At 34.2% G+C, this 24,567-nt stretch overlaps 2 protein-coding genes across 3 annotated transcripts in view; one reads left to right on the forward strand and one right to left on the reverse strand.

Moving 5' to 3' along the window:
* The window catches only part of FBXW2 (F-box and WD repeat domain containing 2), a 34,998-nt gene extending 15,454 nt beyond the window's left edge, over positions 1–19,544 (reverse strand). Inside the window, exons 1-3 of one of the 2 annotated variants that reach the window (XM_003757078.4) lie at positions 19,460–19,544; positions 19,237–19,345; positions 15,028–15,537 (exon numbers count right to left, since the gene is read on the reverse strand). In XM_003757078.4, the coding sequence (XP_003757126.2) occupies positions 15,028–15,537; positions 19,237–19,345; positions 19,460–19,528 (688 nt within the window). In that variant the 5' untranslated portion in view covers positions 19,529–19,544. Of the gene's footprint in view, positions 1–15,027; positions 15,538–19,236; positions 19,346–19,459 lie in introns of those variants that run through there. The other variant, XM_023507384.2, reaches the window with a different exon arrangement.
* A 1,698-nt stretch (positions 19,545–21,242) lies between these two features.
* Positions 21,243–23,190, forward strand: LOC100931269 (putative UDP-GlcNAc:betaGal beta-1,3-N-acetylglucosaminyltransferase LOC100288842). Its single transcript, XM_003757088.4, has 2 exons — positions 21,243–21,248; positions 22,087–23,190. The coding sequence occupies exons 1-2, from the start codon at positions 21,243–21,245 to the stop codon at positions 23,188–23,190; spliced, it is 1,110 nt and encodes a 369-aa protein (XP_003757136.2).
* The last annotated feature ends 1,377 nt before the right edge of the window (positions 23,191–24,567 follow it).

The raw sequence follows: 24,567 nt of genomic DNA on the forward strand, positions 1-24,567 counted from the left end.
TGATTGGACAAATTATTTTATCTCTATTCCCAAGTTATTTCGTCTTTATTTTATGTATACCTTCTATGTAATCTTGATTATCCCTTTTACTATCCTTTCTGCCCTCCACCCAATATTAAATCTCTTTTTCTTTTTTATCCCATTCATTACTGCCTATTTAATTCAATAAATATTTATTCAGTGTTTATTATGTGAGCTAAAAGTAGGGGTTATAAAAAGAGGCAAAAGACAGTACTACTCAAGGAATTTACAATCTATCAGGAGAGCCAATATGTAAGTAAATATATACAAACTATATATAGGATGAACAAGAAATAATTAACAGAGAATGGGGAGAAACTTAAGGCAAGCAGAGACTTCAATAGTCTTATGGTAGTATTCAAACTCTGAGGTGCCAAGGGTCTGCATTAGAGTGGTGGTAGTGTCAGATGACGGAAGGAGACACATAGGGATATATAGGGAGTTGAGGGGAAGGGAGGGAGAGATAGTGAAGAATCCAGGATGACTCCTAGGTTACAAGTCTGAGGGATTGGTGGAATGGCGTTGTCCTCAATTATAATAGGGAAGTTAGAAAGGGAGTTAGACTTAGAGGGAAAGATAATGAGTTTTATTTTGGACATTTGAATTTAAGATGTCAACGAGACTTCCAGTATGAGATGTCTGAAAGGCAGCTGGGTGATGCAAAATTGGGGTTTAGGAGAAAAACCAAGGAAGAAAAATGTAGATTTGAGAATCAACAATATAGAAATGTTAATTAAATCCATAGAAGCTGATGGGACTACCAAATGAAGTAGTATAGAGGGAGAAGAGAACCGCCACCAAAACATGAAAAGAATGAAAAATCTCAAAAGATAAGTTTCTGGATAAACTTATAATCAGGCTAGCTGGCAATCGATAAATTGATGATCACTGGTTTCTCTCAATAACCAAAGACCCCCAATGGAGACCCTGAGAGCCTTAAATAACTTTCTAAAAGAGAATGTCTTTGACAAGTCCTGACTGGTGGACATTTAATAAGGAGGTGGGTGGAAGTCTTCAGCCCCTCCTGCTGAAAATGTGACATGACCATGAGACTTAGTAGCTTCTAGCAATTTGGACGGGAGGATGCATCTCCATCCAGACTTCTCTGATTAATTTTTCCATTATGAGCCGGGATACTCTAAACTCTAATGGAAGGTTTAAGGGCAGGGTTCCTTTCTCCAGCATAAGGACTAACCCACACCGGATTCTATTTATACTCTAAAGAGAAGTTAGGTCTCCTACTTAGATGGAGTCCTGTCCAAGATTGAAAAGCATGCTTTTTGAGAGCCAGGAGTAATGTCATCAATCAGTCATATGCTTCAGAGAATGCCTTTAACAAGAGTTATAATAATGAGGAATGAGGAAAGAGAAAAGGAGAAAAGTCCAGATCCCAGTTTAATAATAATATATAGTAAAGTAACTTATCCCCCCCTCCCCCATTCACTTGAAAGATGTAATCTGCTTACTAAATCACTCAAGAGTTTTAAACTATGAACCTTATAATGAGAAACAATGTGAGAGGATTGACAGGAGCTACTGGGGGCAGTCCCCTTTGGCAAGCAGGTCTTACAGAGGATAATGGTGCAATCTTTTTCAGTAGCCCATTCCCACTGTCCATTATATCTTAGGCCTCAGTTATCTCATCTCATATAGTTATCTAGTTTTTGGAAACATCTGCAGTCCTCTGGTCCTTTAGAAATCTTTTTTTAGAGATCATTGGTTCAGGCTTCAGAGCAACTTTTAGTGGATTTGCTTCTCCAATTCAGGTCAGTAGTACAGATCCCCCTTTCCATTAAAATCTCTTACAAAATAGATCTTAATACAATGCAAGTTTGCTTTGTCAACAACTACATGAGATAGACAATATTAGCTCAACCCTTACAACTCTAATAAGCCCAAATTAGGAATTTCTAAACCAGAGAATTCATATCTTTCCATATTCATTACTTCTATCTTTATCTAAAACAGATATTTGGACCTAACAAGCTGAAGGAATCATCTAAGAAAAAGGATAGCATCTGATCTGTACAATGAGCCTTTCTGATTATGAATTTATTATCTGCCAATGAAGTTATGTAAGCTAAAGAGTATCTTTTCAAGTGGCATTGATTCCACAATTATTTAACTTCTGGTGTTCATCTATTTCATTCTTCACCTCAGATTCAAGTCCCAGAAAGAGAAGGAACTTCATTATTGCTTATAATTGTCTTGTGATATAGGTTAGCAAAGTGTTGTATTGATCTATTTAAGGAATTCAAATAACTGAAAAATTAGAAAATTTTTGCACCCAATTTTAAAATTTGGCACATATATAACAATCTTGTTATTACTAATTCTTAAAATAAATTTGTCAACAAAAACAAAATTTTCACTCTAGCTATTTATTTCATTATTTACTTTTAGCTGCTTAAGCTGCTTTAGCTCTTTTCCTAAAGATAAGGCGATAAGATTCTGTTAAGGAACTAATAACCAAACCCTTTTTATTAGATGACTGCTGATACAAGAATGAATTCATTTAAAACTTGGTAAATTATCTTCAATTGCAATAAAAGGTTCGGTGAAACAATGTAGAAATATGCTAAATAATCAGTTACAGAAAAATACTTATCAAATAAGTTGTTTACAATTACTAACTACATTCAAATGAATAACCCTAGGTAAAACTAAATATCTCTCTAAGGTAACACAAGATAGACCACAAGTCACTCTTCTTTTAATATAACTAACTGTACTAAAATTCTCTAACACAAAATAGAAAATGTCATATTAATCTCACTAAACAGCAGAATTATATTCTGGTTTTACAAATCCTTACATCACTGGCAATTATCCCCATACCATTGTGAGATAATAGAGAAACTTATCTTATATACAATGATATAACTAGTAGTAAGCAAATGTCAAAAACAAAAACTCATCTACTTGATTGTTTAGGATATAGAAAGCACTAATATCTAATATCTGCATCTTATTATCGTAGCTCAGAAGTGCTCCAGTCTTGACCTGTGAAATAAAGATTTAATATTGTGTTTAAATTGATCACCTGTCATTATACAGAAATCTGCCTAAAATGAAAATAGGGACATAGCTACAGTAAGGGGAAAAAAAGCTTCCCTAATTTCATGCTAATCCCAGGTAAGAGTCATAAAGGTAGCCGCCAATTGTATTGAGAATATGTCATAGCCAGGCATGAAGTTAGCCAGGTGGGAAACATTCCATTCAAGAGGAAATGCATACTGGGGAAATCGAGTCAGGAGAATCCTACCTCAGCCCATGCCAAGAGTCGTTCTCCCAGCCTTTCCCATGAGAACTCCACCAGCAATTCAAAGATGTCACCCCCATAGGGTTACTGGCATCATGGATCATTGGCTCAATAGCATTTCTTGATGATTATACCTGGAATCAGACTCAGATTAATATTAATTATAGTCCCATAATGTCTTAAAAAGCAAGCTCCAACAATCATAGCACTTGGTGGATTCAGTTATTAAAGATCATCTAAAACAAGTATGGATTATAGTCTCAGATTGAAAACAGTAAGAGATTCACCATAAAAACTACAACTTCTCCTACCCTGGTTAGAGAGATTTTCTATAAGAGGAGATAATGAGAGGGCAGAAGAAAATAGGGATGTAAACATAACATAGTCAAGCTCAGAATTAACCAGGTGGGAAGATTTTTTGTAGAGGAAGATAATTTAAAAAAATCCAAGTATAGCTTTCCCAAGGTCACCCTCAACTTTTTTTTTTTTTTTTTTTAAATAAACTAGGGACAGATAGCCCACTGGCCTTAGATTTCAAATGTTACTCCTACTGAGATGCTGAAATTTTTTTTGAAGCAGTGGAACTATATTTGAACAAAACTAAAAATGAAGCTCAAAAAGAATATTCAAGGGGCAGCTAGGTGGTGCAGTGGATAGAGCACTAGCCCTGAAGTCAGGAGGACCTGATCAAATTTGATCTCAGACATTTAACACTTCCTAGTTGTGTGACCATGGGCAAGTCACTTAACCCCAATTGCCTCAGCAAGAAAAAAAAAATATTCAAGTCCCAAAAGGCTTCACCTCAACTTGCAAAGTCCCACTAATCACAGTAGAGTTGAACACGATTATTGTCAATAATCAAATTGTTGCAATGAAGTGGCTAAAAAATAAATTTATTAGTCTTTTAAAAAACCACACAAAATATTTTTACTTAATATTCCTTTTTACTAGTATTTCTTTCTCAAAAACATCATAAAACTTATCCTAATGTGAAAAGATAACCAATTACAATTCATGAATACAGCTGGAAACCTCTAAACTGACAGAAATTTCTCTCTTATTCAACCCTTAATGTGAAAATAAATCTTTAAAATTGGAGTTTGTTTAGACTAAGTAGGTTAAAATGTAACTTTAGTATAGACCATCCCAGTTGGTGTTATCATAATAATCTTTAATAACTAAACCTATAAGCTCACAATTTTCATAAAAGATAACCAAATAATTTTAGATGAAGTTTCCTCTTTACTACAAGTACTTCAGAATATTAATAGTTTGCAAAATTTTTCTTTCCCTTTTTTGTTCGGTTCATACTGTAACAACATCTAGATTAGAAAAGTAGCCATTTCAAAAACTATATCTGCACAATATCATAAACTGTATTATAGATTTGAAAAAAAAAAAAAGTAAAACCCATCTCTAGTCAGGCTACCTCAGTTCATCTGAATGCAACTCTAAATTTCTTTATACAGAAAATCATTCTGAACAAATTTAAAGGGAATTCACATAAAACTGATCTATGAACTTTCATTTTAACCAGGGGTGGTAGGTATTTCCATCTTTGTAGTTCTTAGATCTAAGCATTATAAAATTTAGAACGTGTCACTAGCAAATTTGAAATAAACTTATAACCATGTCAAAATGTCTTATCAGACAAAATAATTAAAAAGGTTTTTCCCCCATATTGAAATCCAAATAAAATAAAATATTTTTAACAGTAAATTTATAAGGTAATGATAGTATCCAAATTGCAAGAGAATATATTTTCCTAGCTATGTTGTTGTTACCAAATTTCACAATATATACATGTATTTAATTTTACGTTAATAACACTTAAAAAGTATAAAGCTTTACCAGTCTGAATTCACACCTATTTGCTTAAATGTTCTAGTTGAAGGACTGGTTTTTAGCTCAGGCTAAAGCTTAAAGAGTTTGACTTGATACTCGTAGGACTTGATTCATCTTCCTCATACAGAATCTTTGAATTTTCACAGATGGATTTAATTAATAATTCTCAATTTGAACAATATAAGAAAACACTTAAGATACTGTTTAATAATACTAATAATAATAACCAATATTTTCACAATAACCAGTATTTCTATAGTGTTAGATGTGTAATATGGGTTCCCTAAATACTATCCTGAAAGGTAAGTGGATGCAACTACCAGATACTTATTTGAACTTACTAGTAAGAGAATAAAACCAAAGCTACAAAAATTCTTAGGATAATGTGATACACAATATGAAGACTGAATCTTTTACTTTTGAAATTTCTAATTCTCAACTAAAATCAAATCGTGGCACTTTAACCCAGGCAGGGAGCTAGGTTTTGAAGTCTTAAAAATATTAATTCACTGCTAAGTAGTCAGTCTAAATATATTTACATCAGTCTTTTAGCAATTTATAATTTGTAACCCAAATTTTTATAACCCCCCAAAATCTAAGACTTTATTTTTCTAATACAATGAATTATCAGACTAATGTTAGACATCAAATTTATACAGATTACAAATCAAATTACTGAGTTAACTTTAACTTGGCTTAAAATCACACAACTAACAAGTTTCCTGATCCATATATTTTCCCAATTTCTCTTAATGTCACATAGTACAATAAAATCTAGGAGCACATATATTCAATTACCTGAATCTATTTTCCAAATGGTATCATACAAAATCTCAATTATTTAGCACTATATTTTACACAAGGGCTTTTTATTCCAAACATTAAATTATGGGTTCCATATTTCTAGCTAATCTCCTGTCAAAGATTTAAGAAGTGATAGTAATATATTCCAATTATCATACTTCGGAACACTTTTTTCAACAAATTTCTTCTAACCATCCTTTCTGTATTGGCTTTCAATTCAAGCTGCAAATTTTTCATTACAACTACATTTCTCACTCTATTCAAACTTCTCTAAACTCTCTCAATATGCTTAAGCCTTCTGTTCATTTTTATATCTCTCTCCATGGTTTGAAAACTCAAATCTTCTTATACTTTTCATATTTTCCCCCTCAATCTTTTATTATTTTTCTTTCCAAATCTCCCAAACTCATTACTCAGAGTATACATTCTTTCCTTGTTCAACCAAATCCCAAACTATATTCATTCTACTGAATATTTCTTCCAGAACTTTAGCACAAATTGCTGTTAAACTTTCCCAAAGTATATTGTTAATTTCAACTCAAGAGGTTTTATTCAATAATTTACCTATTACACTTATACTCTACTTGATTATCTATATTTCAGGTGTTCTCTAGGTTAACAAAAGAGCTCCACTACACTGCCTATTCCTGATCCCAGTTTCTTTTGCTAGGTCATTACTCATTATTTCTGTTAGTGGTTGTCCTGAGCCCTCATTCTTTCCCTTCTTTTCTCTCATATATACAGAGAAGTAACCAAAACACAATTTAAGGAAGAAAATTCCTCTTCTGTCTTGGTGATTTCCTGTTTCCATGGGTTCAATTATCATCTCTCTATAGCTGACTCCTAGTAAATCCACAGAGTTCTAATCTGCCTCCTTAATCCAAGACCCAGATGACCAATTACTTACTGGATATCTATACCTATAGTCCTCTTGGTAACTAAAACCATTATCTTTCCTCCCCAATCTGTTCCACCATCAAATTCCCTATTTCTGTTGAGAGAACCAATTACTGAGGTTTCACAAACATAATCACCTATTATTTTTCCTTCCCCCATATCCAATCACCTGATGAGTCTTATTAATTCTGCCTCCACTTATCTTTCAGATTTATTTCATACTATTCTCCTTCACAAACTCAACATTCCAGGGAAACTAGTCTACTCACTGTTCTTCAAACTTGGCATTCTTTAGCCCTCTTGTTCAGAGATACTTGATATTTATTTGCATCATGGACCACTTTGACAATCTGGTAAAGTCTATGGAGACCTTTCTCAGAATGTTTCTAAATATATCAGTAATAATAGCTAAAATTTATGCAGTGCTCTAAGGTTTGCAAAACACTTTACAAATATCTTTTTTTTTTTATCAAATTCTGGAAGATAGGTGTTATTATAATCCTCATTTTACAGATGAGAAAACCGAATCAGACAAAAGTGATTTGCCCCGGGGTCACATAACTAACAGGTGTCTTAAGGCTGTATTTGAATTTAGATGATCCTGATTCCAGTTATGTGCTAAGGAAATCAATTATGCTGAAATATAGTTGTCAAAATATTTTTACAAACTACTTCACAAATGTCAGGTTAAGAATGTCTGCTACAGGCTGACTGGAAAAACTTACATGAACTGGCGCTGAGTGAAATGAGCAAAACCAGGAAAACATTGACACAGTAACAGCAAGATTATATGATGATCAACAACAGATTCAGCTCTTCTCAGCAATGCAGTGATCCAAGATCAATCTCCAAAGAGAATGAACTAATGCAATCTGAATGCAGATTGAAGAATAAATACTATTTTCACTTTATTTTTTGTGTTTTTTTACTTTTGCAAACTGTAAATTTTTTTTAACACGCTGTTTCTTCTTTCACAATATGACTAATATAGATTAGAGATAGAAAATTTGGAAAAATTTTATTAAAAATGAATATTAAAAATTCTCTTTACATGTAATTGGAAAAGATAAAATAATATCAATTAGTAGGGGAGAGGGGAATTATAGTTTAAAAAAAAAAAAAGAATGCCCTCTGAATGTTAGTTTTTTTCTTCCTTAAATTATGTTCTATTTACTTCTCTATGTAGATGATGCCTCCTGCCAGTAAAATTTAAATTCCTTAAAGGCAGGGATCATTTTTCATTTTTTCTTTGTATTCTCAGGTTGTTGTAAAGGAAGAATAACTTTGTAAATTGTAAAATACTCTGGCTGAATGCCATTTCTGCGTGAATGATTTTTTGATCACCTGAAACTGTCAGTCATATTATTATCTCAATTCGGATTCTTAAAGAGCGCACTTCTTCAAATTGGGACCAGGAAAGATAGAGTAATTAGCCCAATATCATAGAGTATTATTTTAGTGGCAATCTCAAGAATGGAAGCTAAAATAACTTATTCCTAGTTCAGTGATTCCTTCTATAGCTTCATGCAGCTACATAAAGCAAAAGTACTTTATCATCTGTAGAGCTAACAATGCAAATCAATCATTTAAAATATTCTGCCCACATTCTTTTTAAAAATATTTAACAATAACATTTAAAATGAGTTGACTGGCTTTATACAAGTCAGAAATAAAATTAAACAGCTTATAAATGTCACCATTTTGAAAGCATAATGCAAATAATACTTCAGTACTAATAAAAAAATCAAAAAAGAATAAATTATGCAATTTAAGCAAAAAAAAAAAAAAGCACTAAACATAAATAAAGCAAACCAATGCAGCAGAACTAAACTAAATTACCTCCAAGATTCATTTAACAGATATAGATGTGAATCTGGATCCAAAAAAATCTTAGGATTCTACTATCAATTAAAACACTATGCCTTAGGAGGCAAGGGAAGCCTATTTCTTTTTATTTGTTGTACATTCTTTCTCATTTGCACTGGATTGTTAATGAGTCCCCAAACTTCTCAACTGTCAGTGAATGACAAGATAAAATGCATACAAGTATTAAGAACACACAACTGCTAGGCACTGGCCCAAGATGATTGCTTAACGTTTATTATATTCAGATTTTTTTTTTTTTATTTGAAACACTTAGGCATGCTACTCAATGTGCACATCAATGAACAACTACTGGAATAAATGCCACACACCATTTCCTTCTAAACAAATATTTAGATTTTAAATTAAGAGCTAGGACAGAGATCTGCTGGTCCAACACTGTATTTGATGGGTGAGAAAAGTGAGGTTTAAAGAGAAGTTACCAAAGTTCATACAGCATATTTGACCCCAAGTTTTTTTTGATCAGTACTACTGTTTCCATCTACCACACTAGCATGCTCTAGCAGCAGAGTAATCAAACTGGTAGTTTAAAAACAATGGGCCAACTGGAAATACTTGTTAGCTTAATCAGTAAGAATATAAGGCTAGTAAATAGAACACATTTCTGTGGGACTTAAAAGTTTATAAAGCATATTGTTCACAACTGCTTATTGAGGAAAATAATGCATGAATTATTACTGATTCAGAAACTTTAAGAATAACCACAATGACATTTATTAGAACTTTAATTTTGCACATTTCATTTCTTCCTCCCAGTAATTCTGTATGGTAAGTTCTATGGGTGTAATCATTCTCATTTTACATAAGAAAATGGATGTTCAGAAAAGTTAAATGACCTTACTTTGGTCAAATCTGTCAGAAACAGGATGTGAATCTAGTTATTCCTAATTCCAATTCAGCTTTTTAATCCACTACATAATGCTATTTGTCTTAATGATCTGTCAATATTAAATATTAAGTGACTTGTATAGTCAAGAGAGCAAGGCAATGGGCAGAGCCTGGATTCAAACCCAGGTCTTGTGACTACAAATCCAAGGCCTTTTCCACTATAATATGCTGCTTCAATATCACTTAAGATCCACCATCAAACTGAACCTCTCCTCTTCAAAAACTGCCTGCCAATGGTCATAAGAATGTCTTCATGCATCAACACTATAAAAGAAAAGTCATTTGGAATAAATGCTCTCCTGATGATGAGTCTGGGTCACAATTTTACATTTAAAAGGTAGCATTATGTTCAAAGAAATCAGGCTTCTTTCTAGATGACAAAACAACATATTCCTTCAAATGTTCCTTGAAATCAAGAGGCCAATTTCTAGAAAGTAGTTTAAAAGTCCCACTATTTGCTAACTTATCTTTCCTCATTCACTTATTTTACATAAAGTTTATTAAACACCCACTATGCAGAGAAATAGACTTAGTAAGAGGAGGTGAAGCAAAATGTGTATATCCGATGTGGATAGAGCCCTGGACTTGAACTCAGGAAGATCTGAGTTTAAAAACAATCTCAAATATTTATTTACTAGCTGTGTGACATTGGACAAGTCACTTAACCTTATCTCAGTTCCTCATCTGTAAAATAAGTTGGAAAAAGAAATGTCAAAACATTCTAGTATCTTTGCCAACAAAACCCCAAATGAGGTCACAAATAGACACAACTGTAAAAGAATTAAAAAACTATGGGGTAGGGAAGGAGAGAGACAGAAAAGAGAAGAAAAAGAGAAGCAGAAGTTTTTCTAGTTCTGTTTTTTGTATCAGAAAGATTAGGAAGCCCTTCTGTGGCAGAGGTCTTAAGTTTTTTTTGCCATGGATCCCTTCAGCAGTCTAGTAAAACTTATGGACTAGCCCAATATTTTTAAAATTTGAAATAGTCAGGCATGCTACTCAATGTGCATATCAATGAACAACTACTGGAATGAATGCCACACACCATTTCCTTCTAAACAAAGATTAGAACTTGGGTAACTTCTCTTTAAACTCACAAAACCTATAGACTACCCCAGTATTTTTAAGTTAAAATACATAAGATTACAAAAGAAACCAGGTATAGGTAAGAGGGAGAGGGGTTGTATATTTTTAAAGTTCACAAACCCAAGGTTAAGAATATCTGCTCTGGAAAAAGTTACACGAATTGATACTAAGTGAAGTGAGTAGAATCATGAGAACTTTGTACACAATAACAAGAAGATTATATGATGATCAACTATAAAGGAATTGGCTTTTTTCAATTATGCAGTAATTCAAGGCAATTTCAATAGACTTCAAAATGCCACCAACATCCAAAGAAAGAACTATGCAGAGTGAATATGGATCAAAGCATAGTATTTTTACCTTTTGCTGTTATTGCTATTGTTTGTTTGCTAGTTGTTTTTTTTTTTCTTTCTTCTGTTTTTTTCTCTTTGGATTTGATTTTTCTGGCATAATATGAAGAATATGAAAATATGTTTTTAAAAACTGCACATGTTTAGCCTATATAGGATTGTTGCTATCTTGGGAGAGAGGGAAAAAAAATTGGGACACAAGGTTTTGCAAAGGTAAATATGGAAAACTATTTTTGCATGTATTTGGAAAAATAAAAGACTATTTTTAAAAATTTCTGCTCTAAGAGTTTTCAAATGAAATTAAAGCTATCTATAGTCACAAGAAAAAAAATGCTCTAAATCACTACTGATTAGAGAAATGCAAATTAAAACTACTCTGAAGTACTACTTCAGATCTGATCAGATTGATTAATATGACAGAAAAGGAAAATGATAAATGGTGGAGAAAATGTGGAAAAACTGGAACACAAATGTACTGTTGGAATTGTGAACTAATGAAACCACTCTAGAGGGCAATTTGAAATTATGCCCAAAGGGATATAAAATTGTCCATACCTTTTATCTAGCAAACCACTATTAGATCTATATTCCAAAAAGATCATAAAAAACCCCTAATATTTTAAAAAAATATATTTATAGTACTCCTTTTATTTTAGGGACATTTAAGGGATGCCCATCAATTGGGAAATGGCTAAGTTGTGGCATATGAATATAATGAAATACTATCGTTCTATAAGAAATGACAAGCAAGTAGCTTTGCTGCTTGCAAATCTATAAAGATTTGAAAAATCTTTAAAGAAAAATCTATAAAGAGCTACATGAACTGATGCTAAGTGAAATAAGTAGAACTAGGAGAATACTCTACATAGTAACAGCAACACTGTGAAAGGACCAACTATGATAGACTTAAATCTTCTCAGCAATACAATGATCCAAGACAATTCCAAGGGCTCCATGATGGAAAATGTTGACTACATAACCACATAACAGAGAAAAGAATTATGGGGTCTGAATGCAGATCAGAGCATACTATTTTCACTGCTTGAAGTTGTTTTTTTTTCCTTGTGGCTTTTCCCTTTTGCTCTGAATCTTCTTTCACAACATGATTAATGTGGAAATGTTTAACATGACTATGCATGTATAGCCTATATCAGATTGCTTTCTGACTTGAGGAGGATAGAGAGGGAGAGAGAAAAATGTGGAGCTCAAAATCTTATAAAGATGAATGTTGAAAACTACGTTTATATGCAACTAGAAAAAATAATATTAAGACAAAAAAAAAAAAAAGAATTGACTCTGAATGCAGCCTGAAGCATACTTTTTTCATGTTTTTTCCTCCCCCTTTTTAATGTTTCCTCTTTCACAACTGTGAGTAATATGGAAACACATTTTACATGATAGCACATACATGCCAATTTTTTCAAATACAGCTGGTCACTTATGTCCTTCTCTCTACATATCAGCCTTTCAGCAAATATTGCTCAATACTATAAACAATACTTGATGCTATACCACAGATATCAGTCATGTAGATACCCCTCCCCGCGAATTCTTTTTTCTGTCCAAAAGGATAAGAGTGATACAGAATACTGATTTTAGAAGGCTTGGGTTTAAATCCTGGCATGGCTTCTTATTAGCTACATGAATTTCAGCAAATCTATCTACCTCTTTAAGCCTCAGTTTCCTTATTTATAAAATGAGGGGATTGAATTAGATGAACTCTAGTTCTTTTCCAGGTTTAAGTACGAGCATAGGAATTTTAAAAAATCTACACAGATAAACATAATACATAAAAATGCATTAAGTACAATGGAGTAATATAAAACAATGTTAAGAAAGTTATTTTGATGTATAGAAGAACTGCACATGTTATTATTGGATGATTTGCCATCTTGGGGAGAGGGTGGAGGGAAGGGAAGGAAAAATTTGGAACACAAAGTTGTACAAGGATGAATGTTGAAAATTATCCATACATATGTTTTGAAAATAAAAAGCTTTAATTAAAAAAATTTATTTTATATATATATATATGATAAATACTGTTGCTGAAAGAAGGATCAGGAAAATTAAACGGGCTAAAAGATCGGAAGGATTTCAATAAAGAAAAGAAAGAAAGGGAAGCTATTTCAGACAAATCAAAGCGTGAACAAGGCACAGAGGGAGAAAGTACATGCAGGGCATATTCTCTGGCCAGAAAGCAGTCCAATTTGACTACACAGAGATTGCTCTGAGGGAAGGAATATGATATCCAATAGTGCGCCACATTGAAGAGGTCTTCCAATGTCAGGCAAAAATAAGAGGTTAAAAAGGTATAAAGATTTTTTTTTAAATACAAGAATGACATGACCAGACAGGAACATGAGACTGTTATGGGAGGAATATCAAAGATGTGTTGGATGAGAGTGGAAATGGAAAAAACCTACTTTCCTACCCTCTAATCCTTTATCCTAATAGACATAGTAGAGAACTACTAGCCCTGAAATGGATCTCAGAAGTAATCAAGCTCCCTCCCTCCGCCCCATTAAGCAATTTAACAGAGATTTATTGAGCATCTAGTGGCAAGAGAACTGAACTAGATTTTTTAGACTTCTGAATTTTTTAGCTAAGTGACAAGTTAAATTAGTTGCTCCAATTTAAGACATAACAAAATCTCAGATCTCAAAGGGATCTCTGCAGTCACCATACATGCCCTAAAAATCTCCTCTAGAACACTCAAGTCTTTTCTTGAAGACCTAGGATTGAGGGAACCCATTACCTCCTAAAGCAGCTCATAATGTTTGATAGTTCTAAATTACATACAAGTCTCTATTTGCACCAAGGCTGAATTTGCCTCTTTGCAACTTCTCATTCATTGCTTCTACTTCTATTTCTGCCTTCTAAGGCAAAAAACAAAGTCACTGGGACAAAGAACAATAGTTGAGAGTCTGAAGACCTGGGCTCAAATCTTACTTGTACCACTTAAACTTGTGACCTTCCACAGGTTCCTTCCATCTCTCGGGCCTCAGTTTTATCAACTGTAAAGTGAGATTAGACTACATCAATATTCTTAGTCTTTTCTGTTATGAATGCCTTTGGTCATGTGTTGATAGATCCTTCTCAGAATATTTTGAAATACATAATATAAAGTACATGGTATTAGAAAACCAATTATAAAGTAACATAGTTATCAAAATCTTAAGAAAAAAACTTCATGGAACCCAGATTAATAACTCCTGGATAAGATGATGTCCCTTCCAATTCTACATCTCTGATCCTAAAATCTAATCTCTCTTCTATATGCCAAACTTTCAAGTCCATGCTTTAGCCTTCTCTTCTCCAAATTAAACATTCTCAGTTCTTCCAACTAATTCCCAAATATCAGATTCAAAGTCTATCCATCTTGGTTACCCTCCTCTAGATCCTCTCCACTTTATTTAGCCCTTCTTAAAATATGCTGTCCAGAACTAAAAACAAAACTCTATACATGGTCTGCTAAAGGAAGAATATAGTAGGACAACCACATCCCTATTCTTTTAAGATATAACTTAATGCAGCTCAAGTTCAGATTTGTTTTTTCATTTTCCAATTTCCAAACTGATCCATATTGAGCTTGTGCTTTACTTAAATTTCCAGACTTTAAAAAACTACTGTCTAACCATGTCTCCCCCATATTGCATTTATGAAGTCAATTTCTTGAACCCATATATCACAAGGGTGAAACATGGCTATTCATTGAAATCCTATACCAAAAGACTTAAATTTCATTTACTTTCAGATCTCAATAGATTCCAAAGATCTCTACTCATCAGAATGGGAGGTGGAAAAGAAATGGTAGAAATGTTTCTTTTTTCCCTCTAGCAAGAGGCCACAGTAGTAAGAGGACAAAGTAAGGGAAAATTTTTTTTTGTATCTGTAAACTACAATTTTGAGAAAGATTATTTTAAAAGTTAAAATGTAAAAAAGTAAAGAAAAATAGAATTGCTATTTTACTCGTTGAGTCACTGCAATTCCTACCTGTACAGAGAAGTCCATCCTTGTAGTAAAGTGCATATACTCTGGCACTGTGTCCAATTAACGATGAGGTCTCAAAGGCTTCATGGTCCTTCAATTGCTTCATTCTCAAAATTGCCTTCAAATAAACTTTCTTCCAATGCAAAGCGTCCTGAACGGAATCATCTATCTGCCAGCCCAAGTTTCTACAGGCAGTCTGCCATACCTCTGTACAGGCACTTATAACCTTATTCCACTGCTTAGAGACGAGGCAACATGTGAGTAAGGTCTGAGGATCGAGCCATTTTAACAAATAAAAACTGAGTTCCAGAGGAAGAAGTTTGAGGAAGTCTCGCTTGAGCAGAGTCTCTAGGTTATTGGAGAGATGCCTGAGCTGGATTGCTCCACTCAGACTAATCAGGTGATCCAGACTTTCATTTTTCTGCAAGTCCGTCAGAGAAAGAAATGTAACAGAAATGTTATCAAGCCATGTCTCAAAGTCCTTTCTCTCCATAAGGTTATGGAAAAATTTACCTGTGGCACATCAAAATATCGTATTAGTTCTGCTCAAAAGGACAGTACAAGTATGAATGCTAAAAAAAATTACAGATTAGTATCAACTTTGGCATCATTTTATCATGTTAAACAGTTAATATGTTACACTCATAGTTAATGCACCATAAATATCTTAGTTATCTCCATGCATAAAAAAATACATTTCTTTCTAAACATTTTAACAAAATACAATTTTTAAAATAGCAGTCACTATAACTTTCATTATAATAGTCACTATCATTATGAGACTAACACATGCCACATGCATCTTCAATGTAAAAAATTTAGTGTATTATCTGAATAAAATAACACATGAAAAATCTATTTCAAAATTTAATTTGCTTAATGGCATGGCACAATAATCCCAAATATTTTATATCCCTTCATAGTAGATTCAGATGCTAAAATCTCAAAAAGTGATGAGATATATGATCATCAAAAACATTATTCAGAAAGGTTAGTTAAAGCAATAAAGGCCAGATTCACAACCACATTAGTGCAAATACCCTGTTATCAACTTAACTGAATAACTAATTGAAGCAGGAAATATATAATCAATTAAGTTAAAAGCAGGAAAAATATTAACACTATATTCCTATAGGTATTCCATACCTCAGGAGAAAAGCTTGTTACAAGTCTCACTTGGGTACTAATATCTGTTTCTATATTGTAGTATCATACTGTCCAATGAATGATAATCTCCACAAGCCAAAGTTCAGTATTCTTAGTGGAACTAAAGATTCAGGTATGGCATATTCTGCATTGAGTTACAGTATAAAAGAATACTAAGTGTGTTGTTGGCTATGAATTTATGTAACCAAATGACGATTCTCCCCTTATCCCTTTGAGAAATAAAAGTGGCTCAGAGGATAGCTAGACAGGCAAAGAAAGTAATTAGAAATTACATATGAAAGTACTCTCTAAAAACCATCAAATATATACCAAAGAAGGAACAAGAAAGGTAAGGAAAGCAGTCTACACTTTCCTCCAAATCTGACCATTAATTTTTTCTAACTTCAATTCTATTAATTATAAAAATATGAAAATCTTTTATGTCCAAGAGAAGTTGAAAAATAGCTTTCACTGAATACCATACTTCTTTTATAGGAGGGAAAAGGATAGAACATAAGTTACAAATGTATTCCCTTAGTTTAATTAAATTATATTAATCATGTTCATTAGGATTATTTTCCTAATAAGCATAGCAGGAAGAAGTCTGATTAATCAGCAGAAGCAACTGAACAATTTCAAATCACTATAAACACAATCTATCAGAAAGCCTAAGAATCTAGGATACATATCAAGGAGATATCCCATTACTTTCTAGCTATGTGACCCTAGATTAAGCCACTTGTCTCACTAATATTGATAGAACATTCTACAAAATGAGAAAATTGAACTAGCTAGTCTCTAAGATCCCTTCTACTTCTAACACTAAACCTGCTCATAGTTATAACACATGTAAGCTTCCTAATCCCTTTCTAACTCAACCTGTTGTGGCTAAAAACAAACAAACAAACAAACAAACAAAAACAAAAAACAAAAAAAACCTGTAAGTGTTTTAATAATCTCAAGTCAGAAAAAACAACTTATTTCTATTAACTTCTAAACAGTCAATCAATTCAGTGGGGACCAAAAAAAATTTTGTCTAATGTGTGGCACAATGTAAACAAAAGAAGCTGATAAATTTCTCTCCTTTACCTTATCTTCTTACTCCATTCCATCCCACCTCCCAACCCCCCCAGGTATTCTACAGATTTGGCCTCTTAATTATTTCCACTTAAACTGTAACAGAGAGTAATAAAGTCACAATAGCACAAAAATGCTTAAAGTTCTAAAAATCGCTATAGTTGAAGGCAATATTGGTCATACTAAATACTGCATTAGTTGTGTGGTAGTACTGGTCATCTTGTAATTTTGTTTTAATTTGAAACAATAGTTAGGTTTACTTTTTCAAAGGCCATTTACTAATGTACCATATATTGCATGAGGCAATGTGATATGGCAGATAATACAAGACTTGAAATCAAGAGATTTGAGTACTAGAACTAACTATACTACTAATCAGTTGGGCAACCTTGAGTGAGTCCCCTCTTCAAGAGTTTTATTGTCTTCACCAATAAAATTGGAATAATGTCCATCCTACCTACCTTACTATAAGAATCAAATGAGATAATATACTTTCAGAATGCTTTGAAAACCTAAAGTAACATATAAATGTAAACTATTATTATATGGCAAATGCTTTGATTTGTGATGGCTGGATACTTATTTTAATTCCTGTTAAATATATTTTCTCAATGTCCTAGTAAAAAAAAATCCCAGGATTATACCATCACAATCATAAATCAGTGTTTCCTACCCAAGACTAAATATGATTATGATCCCACTGAAGAGTATTAGGAGATTCTAGCCAATGAACACGTAAAATAGAGATTCACATACTCATCTGGACCCTGATAATAACATGCTTCTATTCCTACCCTTGTATATAGAATAACCTTCAAGCAGCTACTAGTTTCCTACTAATAACTAGAAATTATTATCTCTTTTATTTAATGTAAATTTGTAAAGTTACTTCTCAAGTGTCTAGAAGCAAAACTTTTTAAAAATTAGACTAAAAAGAATTGATTAGAATATAAAGTATGCTATCTTAGGAGAAAGTGAGTTAATTCCCCTTTTCAATGGGAGGTTGTTAAGCAAAGGCAACATGGTACAATGCAGTGTGATTATTTGAATCCAGTCGACTGGATATAATCATACTGTCATTTAACAGCTGAATGACCTCCAGTAGGTCAAAGTTTCTCCAACTATGTTCCTTCGCATATAATATGAGGATAATATTATTCATACTACTTTACTAATAAGATTAAGAGAAATACTTTGTATATCTTAGTGATACAGGAAAATGTTTTGTTATTACTACAACAAATACAGAAGAAAGAACTGGGTAAAACTGAAATAGGTGTCTCCTTCCTACTCTAAAGTATCTCTATGCATGTGACAGTCAAAAAGATAGTTTAGAAATAACCATGAATACGTGCACATATGAGAAAAAGCTCATAATAGTGCCATGTAGTAAGGGCACTGGACTTATGCTCAACTGCATACTATACGAACACAGGCAACTCATTCAATTTCTGTGCCTAGGTTTCTTAATCTAATACCTGCAGTAATATTCCAGAGGATTGTTGGAAGAGTCAAATAGAAATAAACATATGTGCAGAGTGATCTCCAAACTTCAAAGAGCTATGCTATGTTTGCTAGCTGCATGATCCTGGGCAAAAGCCAGCTTTGGTTTCTTAACTAGGTCTGTGAATTTGAACAAGTCAGTCTTAACCATTTCATGTCTCTGAATGTCCATCTCATCAACTGCAAGATGGGTCAATATGCGTCCTACGTACATCACAACATTACAGTAAGCTTGGTGGGCCTTCAAATGCTTTACAAATAGGGGTTAAAATTGCTATGGCGAGGAAGATTTCTGAGAAGGGCTCTCCTGCAGAGCGGATGCGGCTGTCAGGGCTCAGAGCCTGGACTGGCTGAAACAGCTGGACGAGAGGAAAAGGCGGGGCAGGAGGGAAGAAGAGAGGCCTACCTCTGACACCACCCTCCCCCCTACACACTTCCCCCTCCCCCGCTTCCCCGCGCGCGCAGCTTCCCGCCCCGGGCACTGACCTGAGGGCGCGCTCCGGGACCCGGGGCCTCGGGACGGACACACGCCGCCTGGGCGCCCGCGGGCCGGCGGAGCTTCGCAGCGGCCGGGCCCCTTCGGCAGCCATGGCGCCTGGACAGGGAAAGACAAAGACACACACAGTGGGTCAGACGGACTCAAGATCCCTTCTTCCCCACCTCTGGTTGCCCCGCCGTCCCTAGCCCGCGCAGCCCCCACCCCACACACCGACTCGCGGCCGCCACTTGGATTCCGCAAGCTCGGAGGGGAGCGGCTTCCGGCGCCGCAATACGTCATCTCCGCGCGCCTGACTCGTCCCCAGGGAACTGACGATTTAGGGAGGGGGAGGGGGAGAAGGAAAGACCCTAACCGGAAGTACTCCGAGAAAATTTCCGACCAATCTTAAGGCACAGGATCATAGACCTAGATTTGTAAGGAAACTCCCCTTCGCGTGGAGTGTGAATGAAGCATGCGTAGTAGCCCAAAGACGGAGATGATTGCCAACCTGCGCCTGCCTATCTGAACAAGGATATAGTTGTGAGAGAAAAAAAAAATTAATAAAAAAAAGCCTGTGTAAAAACCAACGGTAAGATGGACAGGAGATGCAGTAAAAATCCTTCTAGAAAGTTGTCAGGATGTGGTTTTAAAAGAGCCTTTCATCTCCCCTTGCCAGTGCCTGCCTAGCTCTTAATTGGGAGTTCCTGTGATTATTCCAAGTATCTGATTCCGTCCATTAATTAAACAGCAGTTCTCATTCACAATTTTTATTCCCACCTTCCTATCATCGGCTTTTTTGTAAATATATTCATTGATCCTGTGGCTTCCTAATATTTTGGAAACTGAAGCAGTGAAATTTATCTTAAGTTCAAACAAGTCATACCTTATGTCAGTGTAAGAAAGGGACTTGACTCATTGAATGCAGGTGACAACTTTCACACCTGAAAGTAGTTATACAATTAATTCAAATCATTTCACAGGTGAGGCCCTATCTCAGATGTATGGGCTCTGATATATGCTTAAAATCATATATTTAGCAGCAAAATATGTACTAAACTCCAGATTTCTTAACTCTATTCAACTATACACTGCTTCCATAAGATCTACAAAATATGTTTTGATATTTTTAAAACATAGCCCTCAAAATCCACCCACTCTTCTTCCCTTTTCTTATGCTAAGAAAATTAAGAGATCACCAAACGTCAGGGGCAGGCCAACTTCCAGTTCAACACAGCTATGCTAGGGACTTAAAAAAAAATAATTTAGCCAATTCTAAAGCACAGGATCACAGAACCAGATTTGTAAGGAAACCCAAAGACCATCATTTCATTCCACAGATGAGAAAATTAAGGGCCAGAAAAGTTAAGTGAGTAGCCCAAGATCAATACTAACTAGAAGTAGAATTTGAAGCTGGGTCCTCTCATGCCCATTGTCATCATAGTCTATCATGGATCTTTGTTTAAATCCTTTAAATGCACATATTCCAACTGCACGACCTACAAAATCCTGCATTATTTTTTGTCATCTACAGAACAGTAATGACTTCATAAGATCATCTAATCCAACCATACTGAAAAAACTTGAATAGAAAAACAATTTTATTCAAGTAGACAAATTATTGCTTACAAGGATAAGCATAACTCCAGAAATCATGTCCCATACTTCATTAACTGTTTCTGATATCAAGGAACATTTTTTTCCCAAATGATTTCCTTCAGTCTTAAGGACTAATGAATTAGGCAGACTGTTCTGACTCTATTACTTTGGGTTTTCTCCAACTGCAATATGATCAGTGTGTTTGTGTGTGTATGTGAGCATGGGCATTTCTGTGCATCCATCAAATAAGCTGGAACAAAGGATCAAGTTGATTAAAGAGAAACCTTATCCTAAAAGTTCCAGACATAAAGTGTTTCTACTTCAGTTGCAAATGGACTCATCTGGTCTATACATTTGAACTCAAATCCGTATTTGGACTAAAGTGCTTTCCGAATTCCGAACTCATTCAACAGATAATATGCAGGTAAACTCCCCCAATGTTTAGGGCATTTGTTACTGAGAGGCAGAGATTCTGAATTATAGGTAACCTCGCGCTTCCCTTTTATAGTGTCCTAACCTAAATACAGTATTAACGGTTTGCCATTTCCTTATGTTGCAAGCAAACTAAGAAAATGAGAAATGAGGACCCTCAGAGAATTATAGATTTGAAGACTGAAAGAATCTTGGAGTCTATAGAGTTTAATCCTCTCATTTTACAGATGAATAGAAGTTTTTCCTCTATTTAATTGATGTGAAAGGGAAAGTGGGAGGCTTTATTATATGAGCCAGTGAAAATGGGTTCAGCTCCCCTTCTTCAACTCAGATCCTTTTCATTAAATTTCTACTGATGCCACACCACAAAACAAGTAGACTATAGCAGTTTCTTGTTTGTTCTATTTCTCAATTAAAAATTACTGTGCATTCCTCTTTGGACAGGAAACTATGCAGTTCTAATATGGTCCCAATGAGCACTTGTACTTTCATAAACATAAAATATACCGGGATATTTGTAAAGTTATATTTGCACATTAATTTATTATGTATTATCTAAAATTATTTATACATAAATATTAATAAAACACTTTTGAAACATAGGTCAGAACCATAAATGCATTTCAAATTATACTAAAGTTGACAAAAAACTGCTTGGCAACTAGAAAAATGGAACTTCTTGCATTAAAGGAGAAACAAATTCTGTATAAATAATAACATCAAAGGCTAACTCAAATGAGTAATAGTAAATAATTGGTTTCTATTTTAAATATATTTCCACTAATTTCAGATGAGTGCAGAAAACTTCCGTGTGTTCTCTTCTTACTTAGGTGACATTCTGTAAGCTTCGGACTCACCAATGGTGCTTCATTTTATTTAATGTCATCTTGTTTCATGCTCTGCTCTTTGGAGCCGACTTTGTGGAAGAATACTTTCTGCAATCATTACCATATGTAGATGTGCGAGTTCTTGAGATTAAGGACAAAGCCAGAAAATTAAACGTGGAACCCTTAGAATATAACCTCTCAAAATTTTTTATCTTGAGCCAGAAGGAGGCATGCAAAGGAGAAGATATCTTTTTACTCTCTCTTATCTTTAGCAGTCCAGAAAATGGGTCAAGGAGAGATTTGATAAGGAAAACCTGGGCTAATGTGACCACTATACGAGGATATCCTATACTCACATTATTTGCCTTAGGAATGCCAGATCTAGGAACCTCTCAGCAAGACATCAATATGGAGTCTAATAAATACAGAGATATTATTGAAGGGTTCTTCCTGGACAGTTCTGGGAACCAAACATTAAAGACCATCATGATGATGCAGTGGGCTGTAACTTTCTGCCCAAATGCTAAGTTCATCCTCAAGGTCAATGAAGAGATGTTTGTCAATCTCCCTAGCCTGGTAGACTATCTTCTTAACTTAAAAGACCACCTTGAAGAGATCTACGTGGGAAGAGTCATCCATCAGGATATGCCCAACAGAGATCCTCGAAGCCAGAATTTTGTTCCAGTTAGTGAGTATCCAGAAAAGTACTACCCTGATTACTGCAGTGGAGAGGCCTTTATAGTATCCCAAGATGTAGCCCGTATGATGTATGTGGTTTTCAAGGAAACACCTTTGGCAATACCTGCTGATGTTTTTATAGGAATCTGTGCCAAGTATGCTGGCCTCATACCCATCCACAGTTCACGGTTTTCTGGAGAGAAGCACATTAGGTATAATCGATGCTGCTACAAATTCATCTTCACATCCTCTGAAATGACTGGTGAAGAAATGTCTCTTGAGTGGAGGGAAGTAAATGATGGGAAAGAATGCACCTTGCTTGAAACCTATTATGGGTTGGTCTCCTGCAAACTTCTAACTTATCTTGATAGTTTTAAAAACTTTAATATAGCACCTATAAAAAATGATGCAATGTATTTTGCTAATTAAGATTTCATTTTCCTATAGAAAATACATGCTTTACAATTTCCCTTTCTGCTATCATAGTTAACATTCCTCCTTTTGTATTTCCCCCTAAAGGCTTATCTATAAAAGTCTTTGCAATTATTATTTTGGCAAGAGAAGCCCTTTTATTCATGTTCCAAATACCAATGATCTAACAGTTCCTAAAGAACTTAACTTAGTATAGAATTTTTTCTGCAATCAACTTGTTTTTGTTTTTAAGAAGAAATGCATTAAATTTATTTCTGTGAAGAATTGCCTCATTCTTTTTAATTATAATGCTTCTTAATAATTCAAGACAATTCAAAGACAATCATACATATCTGATTGAACTAACTTTGCATTTTTTTCTCTGATGACGATATCTGAATGACTATATCTGATGCCTGAAAAAAATTAAATAGAATTATAGAATTAAATAAAATTATAGAATTATTTTAAAATGTTACTCAATATAGTGTGCATGCGGCAAATGAGTCTATAAACTAAAAAAGTCATGTTCCATCATCTACTCTTAAAGAATTATATGTACCTTCTACATAGAAATCTTAAATTTTATTTAGGTGTCCAAGTTCCTTGAGTTAGCACATTTCCTCCTATGCTACTAATTTTCAGAAGTTTTTTTAACTTAAGTCCCAAACAGGCTCCACAATACAAAAAGGATGCAACTCATTCATTCATTTAGTGTTGTCGCACAGTATTGCTCTCATAAGATGGATGAGAACTAATTAGGATTAAAGAACTAGAAATATATAAAGAGCTGAAAGAAATCTTAGAGGTTATTGGATATAAATTTCTCATGTATGAAGTGCCTCAAAAATCTAGTTATGGAGCCTCTACTTCGTAAGAGCTGGAAAGGACATCAGAGATCACACTGCCACCTAATTAATTTCCTATTTAATAGGTAAAGAAATCAAGGCCCAGAAAGGTACAGTGACTTGCCTAAGTCACACTACTAGTAATGGAGTCTATTCCCAAATGTAATTCTTTTTAAATTCCAAATCCTTCTATTCCAAATCCAAATTCCTTCTATTATCACCACAAACTAGAATTATTTTTAAATGGAATTTTAATATGAGATTAAAAAGGGAACATGGGATGGATTTTGCATACATTGCTGCTTCAACAATTTCAAAATATCATTTTAGGATCTGAATGTCTTTTAATTCAGCAGACCTTGCTCTCAAATTATTGAAACCGAATCATATTCTTCTCTATGCTACTTGCTTTCCAAATTATCACTATTACTTTACCAGAGGCAGCAAGATGGTAAGTGGATGAATTTGGAGAGTAGTTCTTAAATTCTTACTTTAAATCTGGTCTCAAACACTTAATAGATGTGTGACTTCTAGACTAGTCATTTAA

This window comes from Sarcophilus harrisii, chromosome 2 (genome assembly GCF_902635505.1).
Source record: "Sarcophilus harrisii chromosome 2, mSarHar1.11, whole genome shotgun sequence".
NCBI lineage: Eukaryota > Metazoa > Chordata > Mammalia > Dasyuromorphia > Dasyuridae > Sarcophilus > Sarcophilus harrisii.